Genomic DNA, 24,875 nt, shown 5'->3' on the forward strand with positions numbered 1-24,875 from the left:
TTAGACTCTGTTCCATTCTATTTGATAGTATCAAGTTTGAAGAAATAGGCAACTACTTTGAAGACAATAAGATTCACTAAGATACCCATTCTGGTTTGACTATTGTCTTCTTTGGAAGTCCTGTAATGTTTACAATGCCTAAGTTTTATTGGTCTTGTTCTCTACTGTTTTGTCCAACTTTATAATATCTAATGAGATAGACAATTTTTTTTAAGGAAACAAGGGACAACGTTGATAACCATTGTTGATAAACTTGTACTCTGTTCTACACCATGTGCTATGTCTATCCTTGGTATTGACTGACAGCTTTGTTTTGCCATATTTGACTGTATTCTTCCCCCCCCCAAAGAAAGTAATAAGCACTAAGGAGTAATAAAATCCAAGATGTGTAAATTTTGTTGTAAAAAAGAGAGGGAAAAAAAAAAAAAAAGAAAAAGAGCTCTAACGGATATAACAGCAAGTGTGTTTGGGGGTGTTAAATAGCTGACTTTATCAATGTTTTTGGAACATTGAACACAGCTATTTGCAGTCTCCCTGTTTGAATGTCCACCTTGTGTTCTTTGATACTGTGATTTGAGGAACTATTTTCAAGAAGATAGTGTGTAATCTACTAGCAGGTGATTTCTTACTGTTATGTTTTTTTGTTTTGTTTTGTTTTGTTTTGTTTTGTAGTTCTGTATTGCGTGTACCCTTACGCCGCTTTGGTTTGTTTTGTGTTTTTCTCTTTTTCCTCTTAAAAAAAAAAAAGTGCTAAGATGAAGGAGAATGAGGTATTCTAACAACACAAAAGACACCAAGAACCTGGACTGGAAGAGTCAGAGATAGTCACACAAGCAAAGAACTACCCTATCCATAACCTCGGTTTCTCTAAAGAAAAATGACAAAAGTAAACCAAATGATAAGTTGCTATGGTAGTCCACGTACAGCACAATGGTACGCTGTCAACAGCAAAATAGTTTATCCATAATTCTACTCTCCTTCCCTACAGATCACATAGTACAACTGACATTATTAGGTTAATACACAAAATTGCCCAAGTCATATTTGCTGTAGTTTTCACTTTCCCTTATTTTCAAGACATCTCTTTTCCTCCTGATGGCCAGGAGCTGATAAAATTATCATTGATAGCTAAAGTGCAAATTAGAAAAACATGACAACTAACAACAATGTAGAGGGAACTGCAGCCACTGTATACATACAGGTTTCACAAACTCCACTCCTCTTTTGTTTCGCTCGTGGGGCAGATATAGCTGAATCCTTCATAAAGGATTCCTTCAAACTCATGAGTGTTTCATGCATCAATTAATAAGCTTAAGGACAAATGCTCCATCTTAAATGAGACAATGAAGAGATTAATTAACTTAAGGAATTAAAGTGGATAAACTGGTATCTCAAATGGTATTACTGAGAATTTGGTTCTTTACTGTTACTGTGGTGCAGACATGGTTCAAATGTGGCCCCTGAAAGCTCATGGGCTGGAAGCTTAGTCCCACTGTGGCAGTGTTCAGTGGTAGAATATTTAATAGGAGAAGCCTAAAGCAAGGTAAGTAGGTTATCAGGGACATCAGTGTAGGAAGGGATTGGTGTAGGTCTGGCAGGATTGGGTTAGTTCTCACAAAAACTGTTATAAAGTAAGTCACCTGGTGCCTGGTGCACTTGACGCCTTGCCCACACCATCAGTTGCCTTTCCGTTTCTCCACCACATTGGGCTACAATGGGGGGCCTGCATCAAGACACCAGTACCATGTCATCCAAAACCTCTAGACACAAGAATTGAGAGCCAAATAAATCTCTCTATAAAGGGCTTAGACTCAATATTCTATTACAGCAACATGACAACAAAGATAGCTGGTGTGTATTCTACAAAGTTAGCTTTACCTTTGACCCCCCAAGATGGTATGTGAGCAAAACCTAGTATCTGCTTTCACAGAAACCAAATACCACTGGTAGGTCTGTATCTTCTGCACTTCCAACACATGATCCAGCAAAAGAAATAAATATTCTTTTCCCTCAAGTCCAAGGGAATTGCTTTTATTGCAAGGAGACATTGCACTGGCTCCAACCTCCACATGATGAGATATCACAGAATTTTCTGCCACGATGGAAAAGTTGTACAACTGCACCTGTCCACAGATAGTTATCCAGAACGTGGAATATGGTATTACGAATGCCTTCGTAAAACTTTATTTTAATTAACTAACATTCAAACACACAAACCCACATCTGTCCAGAGACTGTGATGTGAGAGAGCTCAGCTCTCTGCTGAGGGAGGCTGGCCTATATTGGTTGGTGAAACATCAATGCTCTTTGGCTAGAGTTGGAGGAGGAGTTAATCCCCTTCACTCCACAAAAGGAAGTCACCCAGATTGGTGTCCTAGAGCCTACCATTCTTACTCCCCTTAGATTAATGGCCAAATTCAACTTGAAATCCTTTGCCAAGGAGTCATATTTATAAATCTTACCTAGCACAATGCCACGTGAAAGCCACTTTGGAATAATAGCCTTTTAAAGCAGATAGGGACCTCTGGGCTCATACACTTCAGATTCATAACTCACAGAGAAGTGGTTTGGGAGCCCCAATGTCTTTGCTTGAGGTACTTCTGAGTGGAACCAGGATACATGGCCTTTGGCCATTTCTTCCACTGCAAAATTCAGTCTTTATGCCACTGCGCTCTGAGAGGCCCCCTATGCAGAACCAACTGCCTTCCACATGAACCCTCATAATCATTAGCTTCTTGAAGCTTCCAATATAAAATGTTACCAGAGAGGCCTGAAGTTCATATGCAAGCATCTAAATGAGTGTAAAAATGCATGTAAATTAAGTAGGCTGGCCTGGTGGGAACTGCAGCAGATTGGTTATCACATGCCTGGTTTAAAGCAGGCAGCTATGTGCTGTTCCACTCAAATGTGGTCATAAGGGCAGGCTGATCAGTGATTTTCTGACTTTTTTTTTTTTTTTTTTGAGAAATCTAGATTTCTATATGAAAGTCCCAGATTTGAAAACGCTAAAAGCTTGTGTTTATGGGTTTAAGGCACAATGCAGACTGAGCAAGATCTGCATATGAATGGGCCAATTCCAATTTACATCCTGCCATACTCATGCATAAAGTCTGATTTACTGAAAATTTAAGCCCCTTGGGTGAAGCCATAGCTGGTGATGTCCATGTATTCCCACACATGCCAGCTGACAGCTTCCTACCTGAACTATGTCTAGAAATTGAAGCTTGAGGCTTGCTTGCCCAAAGCCCCTTGAACCACCAAATAAAACCGGTGGAAGAGCTGAGAAAATACCCCTGGAGAAGCTGACTTCAGTCAGCCACTAATGGGAACACTGATAAGTAAACACTATAGCTCACACTGTGCTCTGCCATGCAGGACTGCCCTGCAGGATGGAGCTTCTTTACACTGGGCTATCTGCCTTGCTCTTCTCCCTTCTTCACTGCCCGGCCCATGCTTCCTACGGTCACTGTCTGAACGGACTGCGTAAGCTTGGGGTCAGCTGCTAGAAGAACTCAAACTACAAACACCAAAATTTGCCCTGGTATTTGTTTTTGTTGTTGTTGTTGTTATTTTTTTTTTCATTTCTCTAGTTATGAACAATGTCAGGGATTGGACTTATGAAAAAGTCACAACACATCTAAGATCACATCTACTCTAGTATTCTAATCTCTATATTCACAATATAGCACGAAAACGGCTGTCCTCTTGCATAATGAAGCCATCCAAGAGGAACAAATGCTCATCTAAAAATAGAATCCATTATGTATAGCAGCACAGTCATTAGCTTCTTAGTATAGCAACTAGTTCTGCCCCATAAAACTTTTCAATGAAGCATTCATTTCACACAGGTGCACTGTTTGCCATGATGCAACACAGCTTCCAAACCGCAGCCCCTAAGGAAGTGTGAGTTTTGCACAACGCTGGAGAGAAATCTCATGCAAAATCATTCTCATCACGATCCACATTCCCTGTAGAAGACGGGGTGGAAACCAGCTATTCTAATGGGAGTGACATGAACGTCACTTTTCTCACCTGTATTTTGTAGAGGTGACTAAATGGCAGGCTTCCTACCATACCTGCAAATTATCTGACTTTCTCTGGTTTCCCTGGTACGGAGTATGTGTCAATAAAGGAAAGGTTCCTACAGACTGATAAGAAATGACATAATGCTGCAATTTAATAAGGTAACATCTGCCTTTGTAGTCATAAGTAAAAATTTAGGTATAAAAATGAAATAAGTACATAAACCTTTATTTATTTATTTTGCACTGATTGGATCCTGGACCTTGTGCACACTCAGCAAACACTTTACCACTGAGCTATTCCCTGAGTCCGTTAAAGTCATTCTTAATATTATATCCCCTTATTCAAAAGTACAGCTAACATAATTAAGCATGGCATTTAAACAGCACCTTGACCTAATGAGGAATCTAAAAAAACAAACGTGAAGGTTCATAAACAGGGCTCAACTATTGATGGTGTGTTTGTAAGGCCAGAACAAATAGCTCATACCTGGCGCAGTTGGTGAATAGGAAGTTAGATGAATTTTAATAAACTGACAATGGGCAAAAAAATCTACTTTGATTCACTCTTGGATATTAAGAATCACTCCCCAAAATGCTTGTCATTTCCTGCCCTATCAAATGCAGTATATAGAAGACTCTTCAATCATAGTCCAATAATGCAGAGTCTGGCAGGGTCTGCGAGTGCTCACATGGAGGATTAGTTCTGCTGGAATGTGGAGCTCATGCCATGGACAGGACAGGACCAGACTGGACAGGACTAGACAGGGCTGGACTGGACAGAACAGAACAGAACAGGACCAGACAGGACAGGACAGGATCTGACCAGACAGGACAAGCCCAGAGAGTGCACACTCAGGAAGGTTGCTGAATGAATCGATACTGTTAGTTTGCTTCCTATCAGTGTTCACCTTGGCTGCATGTCAGCCTTCAACTAAGGAGCCCCAGGCTCCCCAGCAAGCACATTATCCCCACTGCACACCAGCCCTGAGGTCCAACTCTGAGGGCCCGGCAGCACATTCTGCAAATCTCCCAGTGGAATTCGAGGTACAGGCAGTTTGAGAAGCCCTTCCTCATTTGTTTTGCCTCTTCCAGGCAAAGGTACTATGCCAATGGAGGTTTCGTCTTCAAACCAATCCAAGGAAAAATCCTTCAGGGAGACACAACTTTATATATTAAGCAGATTTTAAAAAGAAGAAACGTTAAGAACCAGGATACACAGCCAGACTGCCATGACTCAGTTCTGCTCTTGATCTGTCTTTAATAAAGAGTATGACTGAGGTGAGTACACAACTTCCAGATGCACTTCTGTCATTCATTTATATATGTCCTCTAGGAATCACAGAAGTGACTGAATACATTACAGGTGCAGTACAGTACCGTCCTATTCCACAGTGCATTCATGTAAACACACTAGCACACATACTACACTATGCACATATAGAACACAATTTGTATATTTTATACATACACACACTCTACATGCTATGTGTACCACAAAGTATAGTAGAGCCAGGGATGTAGCTCAGTGGCATAAGCACCTGCCTGGCAAGCATGAGGTTATGAGTTTGAGCCCGAGTATCAAAAAAAAGTGCATACTATAAACATACACTATATATACACCAAGTGTTTATACTATATGAATATATATCATAAACATGCATAATATACATGTGTATATAAGTATGTAATATATATATATATATATATATATATATATTAGGACCTATATATATATATATTAGGACCATGCTTGGCATGTAAAAAATACTATATCTGTGTTCCCTGTTATTTACTTAATGATTACAATAATGAAATGATATAGGCAAACTTAACTTGTGAATATTGAATATTTCCCTGGACTTGAGAAAATTATTTATATATGACTACTGATGACTTCCCAAAAAATTAGTTGGACAAAATTTGTATTTTGCCTTTTCAAGTTACTTAAATAAAATAAGCAATAATAAAATATTAACAATGGAATAAAATAATTATGTTCTTTATTCTGTATGTGTGTATTAAATGCTTATGTAATTCAATTTTGATCTACATTTAGCTTTACTAAAAGTCAAAATTAGTTTGATTAAATACAAAAAGACTGGACAGGACCCTATCATTAGGATCAAGCAATCTCAATTAGGCAAAACAAACTAAACAAAAAATCAACCAGAAATATCCACTATAACCACAGCATTTGTCATTCAAACGAGGGAGCATGACTTCATGTCAATAGCAAGTATCTGGAATTCAATCCAAACAAAGGACAACAGAATTTCCCCCAACAGGAAATATAAAAGAATGTCTTTCTCATATTCTTCTAACTCATGCTTCAAACCATTTTTGATATCGAAAAGTACAAATATCCCCTTATAACAATTTCATCACCTAGAAAATATTCACTTTTCCTCCTCTTATAAGACTGAGAAGAACTAAATATAAGCAATTCAAGAAGCAGATACGTAATTTTTAATTATGTTATGTTAGGAGTGTTAAGTATTGAATTAAAGCTATGGTACCTTCATATGTTTCTAAACTCCAGCTACAATGCCTCAAAATGAGCTTCTCTGTTGGTATTTTCATGATGAAGTTTCCACTGCTAAATGATAGTGGCATAAAAATCATATTGACTCATTTATACCTGAAAAATGATTGCAAAGAAAGTTATATAATCCCATTATGACCATTAGATTTTTCTTAAAATCCTCTAAAATGCTATACTTCAATTACAAAACCTATCCAAAAAACATGAATAAACTCCCTCAAGAACGTGTAAAACAATGGGTGTGACAGCACAAGCCAATAATCCCAGCATTAGGGAGGCTGAGATGGGAGGACTACCATGAGTTCAAAGCCAGCCTGGGCTACACAAGTGAATTCAAGGCCAATCTGCATTACATAGTGAGACCCTGTCTCAAAAAAAAAAAAAAAAAAAAAAAGAATATGTAAAAGATTCCATTTTAATAACATTTCTTCCCAACTTATGTCTACACAGGCTAAGTCATCAGAACATTTGGCCATCCTATACTAGCTAGAGTTCATAGAAATAAAAACTGGAGGTCATGGTGGTGAACAAAAAAAGGCATATTTTTAAAAAGAAATTTAATCCAAAAGTTGAATTGATGAGTAGAAATTTGTTCCTAACAACACAAGCCATCACTGGCTATCTAAACAATATCAAAAACACTAAAAGTTTAATTTGTAAGAATCTAGTCTGTGTGGAGAAGGAGCTGCCTGATGCCAGTGTAACTACAATAATCCTGAAGCAATTATCTTTAAAGAAAAAGACATAGACAACCATGGTAGCATTCAATTTTTCTTGTAAATAATATCATTTTCTCCTGTCCCAGTCCTTTACATTATCTTCAACCTTATTTGAGAAAATGCTTCAGATTCCCAATGGTCTAAGAAATTCTCACCAATGGTGGAGTATTTATTAGCAAATTATTCTCAGAGGAAAAGTCTTTCAAGCAATAAATCGCTTCTACTGTTTTACATGGCTCTGTTCCCAAACTACTATGAAGTACATAAATAAACATCTTATTTGCCCAAACAGATCTAAGCTTCAATGCTTTATACCAAAAAACCATAATAATCTAAACAGAAAACAGGTCCCCATTGCCTCAAAGAAGGAGAAAAATATATGCACAAGTAAATGGTTACGTGGTTTCCAAACTAGCAAATTTGTGATCCATAACCATTAGATAGGGACAACTCTTTAGTTAGAGTCTGTTTATTACATAGCAATATTGACAGCTGCCACAAAGGACTGAAGAGTTTACAACGTAGTAAGCATTAATACTAGGCAATTCATTTTTCACATCAAACTCTCAGAACAGCTCTGAGAAAGTAACATCTGTCTTACACAGGAGAAAACCACAGCGCGTAGATTGTTGAAGTGATTCACGAGCAGTGACTCATTAAACATACAGCAGACCCGGAAGTCCAGTCCACATCTACTGCAACAGCTTCAGAGCTAGAGCTGGTTCTGCAAGCAACTTCAGACTTCCCAAATTGCGACAGTTTTAGGAAGGCCAGCCCAGATTAAAACATTCACCTAGTATGTTCCAGTGCCTCTTAGCTAGGGGATGGTTTCACACCCTTAATCAGAGGGATCTACCATAAATTGTTATGTATCCATAGTAAGAAGTTCCAAGATAAGGATTCTAGTAAAAGCAGTTTATTTTAGAGGTAGTCTTAGAACATATAGAAACAAGAGAGACAGGAAGGGAACCAAAACATACAGCTATGTTTGCAGGCCAGTCATTTACCAAATACAAGAAAAGTCAACATTATTATCTCTGTAGGAATATACTGGACAAGCGTGTCCCAAAGAGGAAGCTCCATTGCAAAATGATCATTCATGAAAGATATGCCAAGCAGTTCTTTACAGTGGTCAGAGTCTTTTCAGATACAAAATCACTAGACTTTCTTGTAGAGTTTTATGCTACAACATACAAATTATTCTTGATTCATTAAACACAGAATTCATGCTGAAAAATATCACTGTAATTTATGTAAATACTTAACTTTTAAACTTTGATATTGAACTCTGAATAGAAATCTAAGTTTATCATTAAAGAAGGCTACACTGGCCATTTACAGAAATTTAATCATCATGCTATACAAGGGTCCCAGTGGTGGCTTGTGCAAAATCATAAAGCAGAACAAGACAGCAGATGGACCAGATGGTAGAACCAATCCCTCCTGTCCAGAATTCCTAGAAATGACTAAACATGAAGGTATAAGTGCATGTCTTTAATCTAAGACCATGGGAGAACAAAAACAGTTGCACATGTTAAACCAGAACGTAGAAGATAAAGAAAAATTAAGTAGGGACCTGTTGTGATACTGTACATTTGTAATCCCAGCACTTGAGAGGCAGGAGAATTGTAACTTCAGGGTTACCCTGAACTATATACTTTGATCCTGTCTTAAGAAAAATGAAGTAGGAAACTACAACCAAGAAGTCCACAGGTGAAAATGTAAGAAGGAAGAAACCTATGTATTATACAAATTAAGGATGGAAATGCCAAGCCCAAGAGTGACAATGGAGGGTTAGTCTGAACCCAGAATTCTTCCCAAAGGTTCCTGTATTGAAAATGTGGCCCCAGCTGATGGTGCTATTGGAAAGTAATGAGAACTCTAAAGGATGAGCCCTTGTTAGCCAAAACAGGTGGGCGGGTGGGGCTTGCCTTTGAAGGGTATAGTTTGTGTCCCCTCATTCCCACTCTTTGCTTTGGGGCCACCAAGAGTTACACAGCTTTGTTCCACCCCTCCCTGTAGGTCCAGAACCAATGGAGCCAGGTGAGCAGGGACTGAAGCCTCTGAAACTTTTAAGGCAAAATGTTTCCTCCTTTTAAAGGTGATTTTCGCTGGCATTTGTCACAACTATAGAAAATTGACTGAAAGAGGCAACATCAACTCTGCAATTGCTGACCCCAACTCCCTGATCCTTCTCACACTAGCTGGGTAGAAACCCACAAGGGAGAGGCAACAGTGGGGTGCTGCCATCACTGGCCACAACCAGACAGCACAGGAAGTCACCATACCAAAGAGCTACCTGTTTGAAAAATTAAACTTCGAGCTCCACCTCAAGCCATTTCTCAAAATACATCATGCATGAATTGAAAATCTAGAGTTATAAGACAGAAAAGGAAACAAATGTTGAAAGATGACTACATCAAAGTTGAAAGCTTTAACTCATCTTGTGCCATGCACAAATTAGGTGTTAAGAAATGCAAGACAAGCCACAGACAGGAAGAATGTACTTGTAGCGTCTAAAACATCTAAATGATTAATTTGTAGAATGCCAAATCAACTACCAACACAAAGGCGGGGATATAGGCAGGTAATTCATGTAAAAGAAAAGAGGAATGACCAAGAAATTGTATGCAAACATATAAAGTTTACCAGCAGCTCAACCTTGAACAGATTAAAATAGATAAACGGTTGCATCAGATTAGCAAAAATTATAATGTTTCCTAACAGTGCTGGTTGGGCTTGAGCAAACAGTTCCTCCCACATAGCACTGGTGGGCTTATACAACTCATGACCAGTAACTGAAAATTAGGATCTGAATAGCATTCAATCAGCGATTGTGTTTCAAAGCATTTCCTTTAGGGAACCCCTGCCCCGTATATCCATAGAGAGATACATGAGGCAGACTACTGCTCGCTACTGAAGGGCGGATTAGTCTGAACCTGGAATGTTCCCCAAAGGTTCCTATATTAAAGATGTGGTCCCAGCTGAGGGCACTATTGGAAAGGAGTGTGAACTCTAGGAGATGGGGCCTTGGAGCTGTAGCTCTCAAATTACCCAGCAATGAGTATCTGTTTTATTATTAGATAAATTTCAGCAATCTGTTCTTTGGCACACACAAGAGAGCAATTTAAAAGAGTGAGGTAGATACACACACACAAAGTTTTCTAAAACATACTATGAAAAGTAGAAGAGTAATAACAGCACATTGGCGTTGGACATAAACAGAACAAAATAAAACATTTCCATAGTTACGCATGTCCAAAGTCATTAAAAAGAGACAGAGAGGAAACCAGGAAGCTATTCCATTAGTTGACTCCGGACAAGGGATTAGAATTGGGGTCTTTGGAAGAGAGGAGTTAGGAACATTTATATTGCTTTACTCTCTTTCAAGAAAATTAGGTATCATCTACCAAACTAAAAATAAAATGGCTGTAACAAAATAGAAAGAGTCCATCGTTGAAAATGTGTGTTTTTTTTCCCCACATTCTTTTTTTAAGTTTGTTATATGTACCCCCAAGCCTCTGTTTTAGGGGTACAAGGAAGTGATTACTAACTATACTGAAGTTCTTGGATCTGAACTTGTAGCGGCTAGTTTTATTTTTACACCAACCTTGCCACAGAAGCAGCACATCAAGTTTTAAGGCAACTGTCTACTTTGTTTCACAGTCAAGCAGGAGGGTTTTTTTTTTTTTTTTTTTTTTTTTTTGCAAGCTCTTTCATATTCTCCCTTTTTTCTTTAGCCTTTCCTTCACAATTGTGGGGCAGCTTCTGGCAGTCACATGGCTTTCATGGTTAACATGTCCTGTTATTCCATAGACCCAAGGAAAAATCCTAATCTTAATGTAGGCAACCTCTTTAGTACTCAGGCTGGGCAGAAGTTCCTCCGCATCCATAGCTGAGAAATTAACTTTTCTCTTCACATAATCTACATTTGCAACAGAAAAGCCACCGTGCTTAAAATAGCCATATTCAGACACTTGTTTTTGCTAATTATATTCAGTAAGATTTACAGAGTCAACAATAAGCAGAAAGAAGTGTCAAAATAAGTCCAGTGCTGGTACAAAGTATGAAGATTTATCCTTAAAATGATATTCATATTTATCTGCTTTCACCAACCCCAAACATTCTGTCAGTGCTTCACTAAACATATTTAAGCTACCTAAAAATGATCTGCTAGGTCTATTTTTTTTAATTCCCAACTCTATCATCTTTGCTGTCTGTCTTCTTCATCACCTATCATTTCTATAGTGACGAATCAAAGGAGAGGCTGAGGAGGACACATGGCACTTTCCACAGAGACAAAAGCCACCGAGTTGTCCTTCCTGGCTCAGGGGTAACACAGTCATGGCAGGCAAACTACATAGGTCAGACACTGCAAAATGTGAAGATTTTCTTTCAATGTTATCAAAAAGGAAGTGCTTAGCAAGGGATGGCCAAATGCACCTGTGATACCAGGATTTAGGGAAGCTGAGGCAGAAAGATACAAGTATCAGTCTCATTGCAACAACTTAGCAAGACCCTTGCTTAAAATAAAAATCAGAAAAGTGTTGGGAATGTAGCTCAGCAAAGGCTCTGAAGTTGAGCTCCAGTACCATGAGAAAAGGAAAGAAGGAGGAAAGAAAGGAAGAAGAAAGGAAGGAAGAAAGGAAGGAAGGAAAAAACTGTTTTACTAATCCTCTTGCTGAATCCTCTGTTCACACAGGAGGGTTCGGGGATTTCTAGTCAGTGTACTCCAGCACAAGTTTGTGGGCCAAAGGAGGAATATTTTGGGAAAACCCAAGGGAGAAGACGAGAGGTTATTAGAATAAATAACGATGTCAATTGGCATCTCAGCCAATGGAAAACAAGTGTGTAAAAATCAGAGTAAACTTAAAATAATTCTATTTCATCCCTTAAGATAAGATCTCTATAATACATGCAAGATTCTTAAGACATAATGTCAGAAAACAAAGCATTTTACAGAAAGCAGTCCTCTAAGCAGCATCATGTTTCCACCATAGAGTCACATACCTTCACATGATCTTATGCCAAAACACCGACCGAGAGGTCATCGCGCTTTCCCTGCATGTGCCATACTCTCAGCCTGCATTTGCTCTAATGCATCATTAATCCAGCTCCTAAAAGTGTGTGAATCACTTTTTCTGCTTAAAGCACCAGGCTTGAAGCCAGAAAGAAAATGACAAATTTGAAATCACAGTATATTTTATTTTCTTCTTAAATCCTCTCATCTTTTAGATTCTAAGATATATAATCACTGACTAAAAAATAAACTTCCTACATGATAAATGACTGAGGGATGATTTAGGTAGCAAAAAAGCAAAATCGTAAAATTTATTATCTCTTGGCTAGTACTCTAAGTTTATCATCCATGAACAGAAAAGCAATAAAGAAATAAAAGTACTTGCCACCCTATTACTTGTTTCAATTAGGCATAAACAGCATCATTACCAAGAGAGAAAAAGGTTGATATAAAAGAATGAAAGAAATGTTTTAGGCAGGGGTCAAAATATTGGGTTCACAGAACAACAGAGATACATCAAATATCCTTTGGTTCTAAACCTTTTGTCTTCCTAAAGCAAAGATGTTTATGATTGGTCTTCAAGGAGAGCTTAACTGAGTTGCCATGAATTATTTAAAAACCCCAAAATATCTTCTGTTGCTTTTATAGAAGCTTGATTTACAAGTTGAAAAATCAGACTGACAGTTTGGTCTCTTGTACAAATATCCAACCTTTAGAAAAGCTCTAGGCAATATAAATATCTTTCAGGAATATAGCTTCAACAGTTCTAAAAATAGCCTTTAGGAGGAGGAAAAACATGAAAAACAAACTCTCTTTCAACCCATTGTTTTACACATAACAGCAGGAAATCAAACAGAATGTCTTAGCCAAAGTGATTAACACACCCAGTAATAAACATGGACATTAAGTATGAAATCTTACTCAAACATAATTTTTGACATTCATGTAGCCTATGATTTATTCCCACATCTATAGTCACAGATGTTCCCAGGACATTCATAAGTAGAATAAAGCAACTACAGGGCCACAAGGCTGGAATTTCTCTTTGGGATAATGTGCAAGGCCTGGCCCTGGCATCAGACACAGCTTTTCACAACACTGAAACCTTCCACCAGGATTCACGTCGCCCCTCCCCACGCCATCACAAAGTGCCATTTCCACATCACTGCTCATGGGGGCAATTGAAAGTGCCCCCAAGGCAGAAGGTGGAATTTACAATGACAGGAACTTTGGATACCAGAGATCTAACGCGGACTTTCGAAAGGGCTAATAATTTGAAACTCCTTCTGCAGTAATTGTGGAGCTCCCAGCCATTCTAATGGCTTTCTGTTGCTAGTCTATTGGTGTCAAAATGTATTTGGCACTCTGTATCATCCCTATCTCACATCTCCAAATATCAGAAATTACAGGACCAAAATACCATGTGTTGGGCCTCTCAGGTTCAAGTGTAGATCTATGCCAATGAAATGAGGTAACAGCCACTTTCGATGAACATTCTGGTCTAACTGCCCATTAAACCCCAAATGAATCTTACAATCTGCAGACATTTCACTTTTTAATAATTCAAGATGGAATTGGCTTCATAATAAATTAGGTACTAAATTTATGGAATTGTGGGTAGCAAGTTAATAAGGGAAGATTCCCAAAATCTGAAAAAGAAGGTAAAGGAATCATATCCTTGATTTTCAGCATGAGCAATTATCAAGATCAAATTTCCATTGATGGTGAAAGAATCTTAACAGCAGCACTGGGGAGAAGGAACAGGGGAAAAAAGTCAATTGTACAGTGATTGAGTCATTTTCCTTCTTTCCTTGTGAGTGAGGACTTAAATCAGGGATAGATTCTAATTATATTGTATAGTAAATGCAATTCCCATGTCCATATTTTTGTCCAAACAAATACAACTATTCCACAATTTTGTGAAGGTACTATTTCAAATTAGTATTCTTGGGAAGGCTTATGACTTTGGCCTTAGATGTTCTGTAAAATGAAATCTTTAAACAGATTGGAAAAGGTCATCTCTGAAGTGAATACGTTTATAGAGTTAATATTAAAATGCTGAAAACCGGGGAGCAAAAGGGAAAACATAAGTAAGAAATATTTCATTTCTTACCTTATTTTGATCTGTCCAGTAAAAGAAAAATCCCTGAGGGTCAGTCCTCAAAATAATTGGCGTAACAATAGTGGAGTCCTAAAAATGAGAGAAACCAGGTATATATGAGCACATAACAATGAGAAAATCTTAGCCTACTACTATACTAAAGAAATAGTAACTGGTAAGACATTCTTAGATCTTATGAATTACTAAGAAAATTTTAAAAATTAGACATGGTATTTTTTAACTTCATAAGATTATTAACCATATAACTGAGGCACTTTATCAATAATCAGAATATTTGTAAATAACTTGTAAAAGTAAAGGTCAGTAATATAGTTATTGATTAAGAGACTTTTTTATAGCACCAATGTTTGGTATAAAAACCTATTTTTAGCTTTTGAAATAATTTTAATACTATCATCATTACATATTTCACATGATTAAAGTTAATTAAAATCCATGCTTGAGGATAATATTTTAAATTACATTTTCTCCATAAAATGGTTTTTAATTGTGCTAAAGAGAGTAATCATAGCACTTGGGCATTGCTGTTTCCAAGGTAACGGTAAATAAGGCCATCTCCTACATATTTGGAAAGAAAAACACAATATTCTTGCAAATTTAAATTTAACATGCTAAAATAAAGCATCATAGACAAAGTCTTCTGAGTTTAATGCATATATTGTGATTATAGTATCAGACATTTCCACAATACATGTTCCTTTCTTTTAACAATACTCAGAAAGAGATACTATCTGCACAATAAAATACACATTGCCAGGTATGGATTTTGATACAGAAATATGGAGGCCTTTGAATAAACTGCCACTTGGCCCCCACTTTTTCATGTGTACCCCAATTCTCATATGTTAGACCCACTGTGTGGTCAAATGAACTTGTAATGAAAATCCGAACTTTCAGGGTCAATTCTGGAATTTGAGAGTTCTGTTTCCTTCCTGATCAGTAGAGCAGGAGTAACTGTTTTAATCGACTAGTGAGGTTTCATTGTAAACAAGTAGCTCTGGAAGCCGTCCTCTTGGGTTCAAACTCCTGCCTGTCCTTTTGTGGGGCCTCATTTTAGACAGCTGGTGAAAGAGGAGGGAAGATAATAATAGTGTCTGCCAAAGAGGAAAGACAAATGCTTGGAAATTAAACTGGGTAATTTGAATAAAGCACCTACACACATGCTTGCCACATTGCCATTTATTATCATTGTTATTGTTACGGTTGATTACATTTTAAATGAATTGCTTAAAATGTATTACATAATATATTTATTTTACATTACATAAGTTTATTTTCATATGCTTTTTACCACAGGAAAACATATAAAATATGGATCATTAGAGTACATCACCATCCATCTCCAGAACTTGTTCATCTTTGCAAGTTGAAATTCCATTAAACAATAACTCATCCACTCTCCCCATAGCCTCTGCAATCTACCACGCTACTTCCTGCTGTTGTGCATTTGACCATTCTGTGTGACACAGACAAGTGGAATCATATAAACTTGTTCTTTGTGTCTGGCTTATTGTATTTAGCATAATTTCCTCCAAGTTCACCCACGTAGCAGCAAACATCAAATACCTTTCATTTTCAAGGGTGTATAATGTTTCATTTTATGCATACACCATATTTTCTTGATTCATTCTTTTGTTCTCAGACATTGAGTGGTTTTATCTTCTGGCAATTATGATAGAAGATGGTGAGCAAATAACTCCTTAAGGCTGTGCTTTGTATTATTTTTAGTACATACTTTCAAAGAGAATCACTGCATCATATGATAGTTGTGTTTAAGTTTTTGAGAAACTGCTGTCCTATTTTACCCTGCTGTTCTTAGCATACACTCTTAAGATCCATTCTGGAAAATATCTTTCACAAGGATTGTGCTGTTGTGTGGAACTTCAGCTCAGGTTTTTAATTTTTAAGATTACTTTTAAATGTAAAAAAAGAAGACACTTGGAAACAAGTTTGATAGCATGAAAGAATAATTTTGGAGCTTTTACTGTGAAATTACTTTTGTAACAGTTCACAGCAATATCTCCAATAAATCACAGTGATATTTTCAGTTCTTTTTCTCCACCTATTCTAGCAGTAGGCAAAATAAAAGCTGCACACCGCACACATTCTCATTTGCAGGTGAACTGGAATTCACTTGTAGGTATAACTTATCACTGTCAGTTCAGCTCCTTTTCTTACCAAAGATCAGAGCTCCTGACAAGATGCTAATAACCTTGGTGGCGATTCACTACAAAGATCTCAAGTCATCAAATATTTAAGTTAGCAGAATAAAAGTGCTGGACATTAGATTTTGGAATTTGCTACCTCCTTTGTTTCAATTTCTAGCTTATTCGTTTTCCTTGTTCAAAATTAAAGCTCCTTTGTTCAATATTTTCTTGACCTCATACTTCTGGCCACATTTCCTCTATTAAATGATCATTTATCTCAGCTCCCTACTGGCTTCCTCCATAATCACCTCTAACATTCCAAGATCAGCTGGAACTTGGCATTCTTGGCATGCAAGACAGGATTTGATGAAGAAATGCAGCAATCCCAACTTTCAACTCCACCTGCTTTGTTCCTATCTCCCTCATATCTGCAAGAGTCTATGTATTCTACCCATACCAAAGTAGCCACTCAAAACAGATATCAAGTATTTGTAACTGTCAAAACATATTGCCTGGGGGAAGCCTGAAATACTTGTGCACCCTGCCTTACAAAGGGAGGTGCAAATGAGTTAAGACTCTTGGAGCAGTTTACTACAGAACAATGGAATCAGCCCTCAGAGGGTCTATTTTTCTCTCTATCAATATCAATAAGATATGTGTTCCAAGCAAGGATGGCTTTGAAATTTTCAAGTGTATCAGATTCACTGAGTGAATGTTGAACCAGATTGCTGGGCTCCCTCCCTAGAGTCTTTTGATGATCATGTCTTTGATGGAGTCTGAGAATCTACACTTCCAATAAACTCACAGCAATGCTGAGGTCACTGCTCTTAAGACCACACCTTGAAAAACACTCCTATGGACTTACAATAGGCAAGATTTTAGGTCAAGACCATATTGATGAAAGGTGTGAGGAGTACCACTGAGCACAGGATGTAAGCAAAGCTATGTTTCATAAGCATGTTGCCTCTACCTAAGAAAGGAACTCTAATTTACTTACTTAAATATATGACATTTATCCCCCCCAAAAAAATCATCCTTTAAAAGAAAGAAAGAAGAACTAAACATACCAGCCCAACTTAGTTATACTGGTTGGTGTACAGTAAATTTCCAATTACTCTTATTGATTTAACAGAAATACTCCTGCTGTATTGTAAGTAAAGACTTGAGATGTAAAGAAGCTGATGATTTGTAATTTACATGAAGCTTCACAAAGTCTTTAGGATTAATAAAGGAACAAAGCAAAGAAACCCCACAAAACCTTAACGTCCAGAAAAACAGGAAACATTTCAAAAAGGAAATGAGTCATTGGCTTCAAATTAATATCTCTAAGTCCTATGACTCTTGAAAATAATAATTTGTTTATTAATGAAATGAGGTAACTCAGTTGTGCATCCTAAAGTATTCATTTTTCAAGGTACCCATTATGAGAGGAAATGACAAAGGGACCAACAGCCCAAATCCCTTCCAATAGCAGAAGGTCATCTTAAAAAGTCTTGGAGATAATATTAACGTGCACTTGTGCAACATTTGATGTGAGTTAATATGGTGTGAAAGTCACATGGATTTTCTCTTTTAAGTCAGTCTTTTATCCTATAACAATGTAATGGTCAACAATAGGCCACATAAATGGCACAGGTCCCATAAGAGTAACACAGAACCAAAAAACTCCTACTGCCTGGCGTTTTTATGATACTTCCACTTTGTTTACATGTTTAGATACACAGATAATTATGTGTCACAGTCCAGTCACCTACAGTATTCATTACAGTGAGATGCTCTACGGGTTGTAGTCCAGGACCAAAAGGTTACACCCAATAGCCCAGGTGAGCCCTAAAACTATCCTCATTTTACAAATAAACAGATTAGGGCTTAGATTAAACTACTTGCCAAAGGAAACCCAGCTAAGCTAGTAAAAGAATCCTTGGAAATTAATCCTTCAAATACATCATTGATTCTAAAATATTTTCATTATTGTCCCACTAAAATTTGACATTACATTCCTAATGTAAAGTCAATTTTCACACAACAGATAGCTATCCTGAGTATCTGTTCCTGTGCTGTCATGCAAACCTAGAATTTACACAAAAAAGAGATTTAGAGTGTTGTTTTTATTTTTGTCCCCCAAGAACCACTTTTCATTTCATGGTGTTGATCTGGAGCTCACCAAGAATGTGGACTCTGTCCCTCCTTTGTCCAGTACAAAGCAGCTCCCGGTGGCAATGGTGTAAGTGAGATGTGCCCATGGTGACCAACGTGTGTTGCTAGACTTTAAAAAGTACAAACAAAACCAAGAATACAACAAAGTTCCTCAAGAATTTTAAAGGACTACACATCAGAATGGGTATACTGGGTTAAACAGACTATACTATTAAAATAACTTCACTCCCTTTCTTTCTTTCTTTTTAACTTTTTTACGTATTCCTTCTCTTCATGTTGGTCTAAGTCCTACATGTAACCTCAAGTCTGTTCATAAGCAAAATCTCTCCAAGGAAAGCCATACTTCTTAAAATTGCTCACACTTTTTTGTTTCTGTAGCACTTGCCACACTTACAATAAAATACTTTTACCTGTAGTTGTCTAATATCTTTTCTTCTTAGTAGAATATAGACTCCACAAAAATAGGAGCCAAACCATTTATCACCCCAAATCCACCACTAGCACAATTTCTTATAAGAAATTCAATAGATTTTTCAAAATTATACTATATATATTGGTCAGGTTGCATGTTGCTGATACAAAATACCCAACACCCAAAATCTAAAAGAGAAGAGGTTTAATTTGGCCAATGATTTCAAAAGTTTCTGTTTATGAAGGACTGGTCTCAAGGGAAGAACATCATAACAGAAGAGCATAACAGAGCAAAGCTGCTCAGTTCCTGGCAAACAGGAAGAAGAACACAGGAGAAAAGCAGCAGAAAAGCATACCCTCCAGTGGTGTCTCCCACAGTGTGAAGCTTTCTGCTATGTATTTAGTGCACCGTGACCCTATTGCCTCTCCAGGAACCCCTTCATCCATCCAAGCTAATAGTTGAGCTTAACAATTATAATTACTGAATAGACCAGTAGATGGGTGGAAGGATATGGCAGGAAAAGAAGACAGACTCAAAAAAATATTAACTGGAGCTGGTAGCTAGCAAGTTGCCAAACAGCCTGGTGAGAGATTTCAAGGCAGTGGTGAGGAAAAAGCAAGGCCTTGAGGGCTGATGAGTGCATGGGTGAGGAAGAAAGGGAGATAGTGAGAAAAGGCTACACTTTCATTGTAGAGGGAAGAATATAGAAGGGAGATTAGTGATTAAGAGAAGAAGGAAGATAGGGAGAGTGGCTCTGGTATTTATGGGACTTCACTGTTTGGGTTGGGTTGGCCTGGGTTTTTGGCAGTAATGAAGATTGAACCCAGGGCCTTTCCTCTGAGCCACACGCCAGCCTTTTATTCTAATTTTACTTTTGAAATAAGGCCTCTCTTTAAGTCACTAATTTGTCCAAGCTGGCCTTGAACTTGCAAACCTCCGGCCACAGCTTTCCTGAGTGTTGGGATTGCAGGCTTGTGCAATCCTGGATCACATTAGGATTTTTATGACCAAATGCATTCCTATGGTTTGGATCTTAAACGTTCCCAGAGAGCCTACAGGTTAAAATCTGGATCCTTAGAGGGGAGCTATTATTGGGGGATGGCAAGCCTTTTGAAGGTGAGGGATATTAGGAGGTCTTTGGGTCACTGGGGGATGGGTCTGAAGGGGAGTGTAGGATCCTGGTCTCTACCTTTCTGTTTTTTGCTTTCTAATCACAGTGATTGGTTTGGGTCTGCCATGCACTCCTGCCACAATGTGCTGATTTGCTAAACCAACGGGACCAACCTCTCAAGGACTACAATCTCTAAAGCTGTGAGCCAAAATAAAACATTTCATAAAGTGATTAGCTCAGGTATTTGTCATAGTAATGGAAGACTGACACATGCAGGACATCAGTATGGTCAAAGAAGAGCTTCAAAAGAAGAGAAACTTATACAGATATTGCAGGGTGATGGATAATAATGAAGTCAAGACCCAAAGATGTCAGAAAGATGTCAGATGGGTTCCAGAATATAAATTTAAAAAGGCAGTGCAATAACAGGGTCAGGGTAAAGATGTGAAGTGGCCGAAGTATGTGGAATTAGAAGTGGGAAAGGGGCAGTGAACAATTTCGTAACAGTGACTTCCACTGTTTTGGTACAGAGGGAATAATATGGGTGAATTTATTATAAATCATTATTCTACAACTACAGGCCTTTATCTGCTGTTTTTCTCATTTTTAGCAATAAAGGTATAATACTTATTTTTCTCTTTGTGAATCATTATTGTGATAGAGAAAACATTTTTGTGCTGATCAATCCTTTATCACTTCCAACACTTTTAAATTTCTTAAAGGGTAATTTTCATTAGGTGCATATATGAGCATCTTTTTTTTCAAACAAAATAACACAAAAAGAGGGACACTGGTTACACTTAGAATAAGAGATATAAATACATTTACATTAATCATCCTAATTTTCAACTGGTACTGAATCACAATTGTGTACACATTCAACCTTAAGCCATGGTTATACAGGAAGTTAGCTCTGTACTGCCAAGAAACAATTCACGTCTCAAACTCAAGTGGACAAACCCTATTTTAGGAGGTCTCAGAGTCCCATTGTGTGCTGGTAGATTTCAGAAAGAATGGAAAAACACACAGCAGCGCTTTCTAACAAAAACAGCACGAAAGTCTCCTGGGAACAGGACTACCATTCAGGTCTGCTTCAATATTCTGTGAGAGGATTAACAAGACACACATGACAACCTTCTTTACCCAACGATGATCTCTGAGCATCAGCACCTACAAAGTGCCAAGTCAATGCTCTCCCTTAGGGAAAGCAGATAAATAATATAAATAAAGCTAGAACCCCCTAGAAACAATAGTCTAGTTGTAATATAGCAAGGCATATTCACTCTGCACTGGTAATCTAGATCTGGTCTCTTAGTGACATTACCTATTTGTATTCCAAGCCAGTCTACATCTTTCTGGAGAACAAGTTATTGGCCCTTTTCACTTCTTTTGTGCCCTAATCTTTCATGGTCCACCACTTCCATAAGAAGCCATGGGACCCAACCAGCTGTAGAAAAATCTAGAAAAAGACAATAATATTGCAAGTGTATTGAGAAGATAAAAGAGAGATGCAGCACATGTAAGAATCTTACTGGACACAAAAGTGTCACTCATTAGGCAATGAGTAGAGATGACTTTTATTTTAACCCCATTCTTCATTGTCTATTTTTTCATAAACTGTCCCACACAAAGTGACTGATATAGGAGGCCTGTAAGAATCTGGAGCACACATTGACCTCTGTACCTTAAGGAAGCAATGAACCTTATTATGGCTTGTGTTTCAATGTCCCCCTAAAGCGTAACATAGTCATGGGAGGAGGAGCTTTGCAAAGGTGGTTGAGTCTAGTGTTTGTGACTGGTTCATTGTCTAGCTCTAGGATTGGTGGGGTGAGTACTGTTCCTACCCATGGGCAAACAGACAACATGCAATATAAGAGAAACAAGGAGTCTTTTGCCCTTTCATGTTTGTCAATTGCAGCTGCAATGGTCTCCTCTTAGCCACACCATGCTGCCTTGCAGCCAACTGAGTATGACTGAGATCTCCACAAACTGTAACCTAAATTAACCTTTTCTTCCCTAATTTTGGAGGTCAGGTATTTTGTCTCAGCAATGAGAAAAAAATAACCAAAACAAAATTTGGTGCCAGTTGAATGGGGTCTTTGCTGTGACTATAACTGACCATATGGTTCAAGAACCTTTGGAAATGACTTGTGGGAAAAGTTTGGAATGGTTTGGAGATGGTGCCCGAAAGCATTGAGCTGGAATGGCTTAGGCTGATCTACATGGAAGATTCTAGTTAGAGCTCAGGAGACCAGACAACCAGTAAAAACAAGGCTTAGGAGGTTTTTTCTGGGAAGCAGGACCACATTGGCTGTTAGACTACAGACAATGTGGTGTTATGGCTTGGCTGAAAGTTTGTCTGCATTTTTCTAATGTCCAGAGACTTTGCCCAAGACTGAGAATAAGGGCAGTGGACTAATTATTCTGATAGAAGAGATTTGATTTGCAATATAAATCTGGATAAAAGCCTCCAATAGCTACACCACCACCTCAACATTTGCTGCCTTAAAAATCTCTTCAGCAAATGTTGAGGTGATGACATGGCTATTGGGGGCTTTTATCCAGATTTATATTGCAAATCAAGAGTAAAAAGCCCAGCAGGATGATTTAAACATTGTGAGTTTAACCAGGGAAAAAAAAAACTCCAGTAAGTTGTAGACTACAAAGATAGAGCCAAGAGCTCTATTGTTGAGAAGGAATAAAAGAATAAAAAGGCCTGAGGGCATCACAGTAAGCCTGAGGGCATCACAAGGAGCAGCATGTCTTCACCCTTTGCAGCCTCAAAACTGCAAAAGTGAAAGATTTTGCTTTGAGAACAAAGCTGCAGAGTGCCATGTTCCAGAATGGCAGAGGTGGCCAAAAGAGGTTCCAAAATGGCAGGAGTCACCTCAGGTTCCAGAATGGCAGCAGTGTAGAAAATCTGTTCCTCACAATTAGATTCAGTGTCCACGAAGCCAGGCACTTGATCCCTACAGCCTAAAGAGAGGAAAACCTGACTACTGCTCCAGCTGGCAATGGACCTTCGCATCATCCATGTGGCACTGGTTTTAGGCACATGCAGAACAGGAGAGTTCGGAGGTTGAAAAAGCTTTACTCCCAATTTCAAAAGCCCTAGAGGCCAGACAGTGTGCCCCTATGAAGATAGCATGTGAGACTGTAAGTGTGAAGCCAAAGGTGCAGTGGAAACCCCAGAAGTTTGGAAAAGACAGGAGTGTGTATCACCTAAGGAAACCTGCAAGGAGGGAGAGAAATTGTGGTGCTACAACTACCAGACGTGTCATAGGGGTGGAGTTACTTAAACCTTTTGGAACTTGCAACCAGATTGCTTCATATGCGGAATGTGGAACTCTGGGACTTCAGGTTTCCCCTGCTGGATTTTGGACTTCTTTTGGTCCCACTCTTTGTAACCCTGTTTGTACCCTTTGGAATGGTAATGTTCATCTTGTACCACTGAGTATTGAAAGTGTTTAACTTTGTTTTCATTTGTATAGGAGCTCACAGCTAAGAGTTTGCCTTAGATATCAGAAAAGACTTGGGACTTGGACTTTTTAGCAATGCTGAAACTGTTAGGACTTGGGTAGCTCTTGGAGACGGACTAAATGTCTTCTGCATAAAGGATATGCATGAGTCTTAGAGGGACCAAGGGTGGAATCCTTGTATGCCTACACAGTGCAGCAGATGGCAATATGGAAAAGGGCTGTCTTAGTTAATTTTTTCTCATGGCTGAGACAAAATACCTGATCCCTAAAATGAAGGAAGGAAAAGTTTATTTAGCTCACAGGTTTTTTTTTCCTGAAGTTTCAGTCTATACTCAGCTGGCTCCAAGGTAGTGTAACATGGCTAAGGCACAACCATCATGGCGGCCTCAAGCAACAAGACCAAAAGAGTAAAAGGAGAAGAGCATGCCTCCTTCTCTCTCTTATATTGTATGCTGGTTACCTACCTCTAGGCAGGTGCAGCAGTCACAACACTAGTTCCAGCACTAGATACTGAACCAATCACAAATGCTAGACTCAGCCACCTTTGAAAGATCCCCTCCCATGACTGCATGAGGCTTTGGGGGACATTTAAGTATAAACCATAACATCCTACCTTGGCCCTTGGTTCATTCCTCTCTAGTGCTGTTCCCCTACTCTCTTGGCTGTGCAGAGCCACCAAGAAGAGAGCAGCCTTGCTCCACCATGATCTTCCACCATGATGTTTCTGTCTTAACGCCAAGTGAATATGGACTGAAACCTCTGAAACTGTGAGCCTAGTAAACCAAAAACTCCTTAACATTGTAGACACTGAGTATTTTATCCAGCAGTAGAAAAGGTAATCAGTACACTAACCAAAAGCAAGACATTGGTAGGTGCTTAAGCTTCACTTCTATGAATCTTAAAATCAAGAAGATTCTTTAGAAAAATTAGATTTGTTCATCTTGTATTCATTTGAACACTATTAAAAGTTTTTAACAAAGCTTTGGCTCTGTCTCATCCAAAAAGGTGAGAAATCAAGAAAAGACACCTGGATTCCAAACATAACAATTTAGTTACAGACAAGAGATGAGTAAGTGGAGCTCAGGAAGTGGCCACAGTCACCACTGCCTCTTGGAGGCCCTGAAACACTACCACAGGGGAT

At 38.3% G+C, this 24,875-nt stretch overlaps 1 protein-coding gene across 3 annotated transcripts in view; it reads right to left on the reverse strand.

The window, feature by feature from the left end:
- Plcb1 (phospholipase C beta 1) overlaps positions 1 to 24,875 on the reverse strand; it is a 690,621-nt gene that overhangs the window by 658,288 nt on the left and 7,458 nt on the right. For 2 of the 3 annotated variants that reach the window (XM_003476583.5, XM_013159777.3), the window contains exon 2: positions 14,420 to 14,497. In XM_003476583.5, coding sequence (XP_003476631.1) covers positions 14,420 to 14,497 — 78 coding nt within the window. Of the gene's footprint in view, positions 1 to 6,541; positions 6,660 to 14,419; positions 14,498 to 24,875 lie in introns of those variants that run through there. The other variant, XM_063248714.1, reaches the window with a different exon arrangement.

This window comes from Cavia porcellus, unplaced genomic scaffold, assembly GCF_034190915.1.
Source record: "Cavia porcellus strain 051 isolate PalLab524CR breed Dunkin Hartley unplaced genomic scaffold, mCavPor4.1 scaffold_5, whole genome shotgun sequence".
In the NCBI taxonomy this organism is placed as follows: Eukaryota; Metazoa; Chordata; class Mammalia; order Rodentia; family Caviidae; genus Cavia; species Cavia porcellus.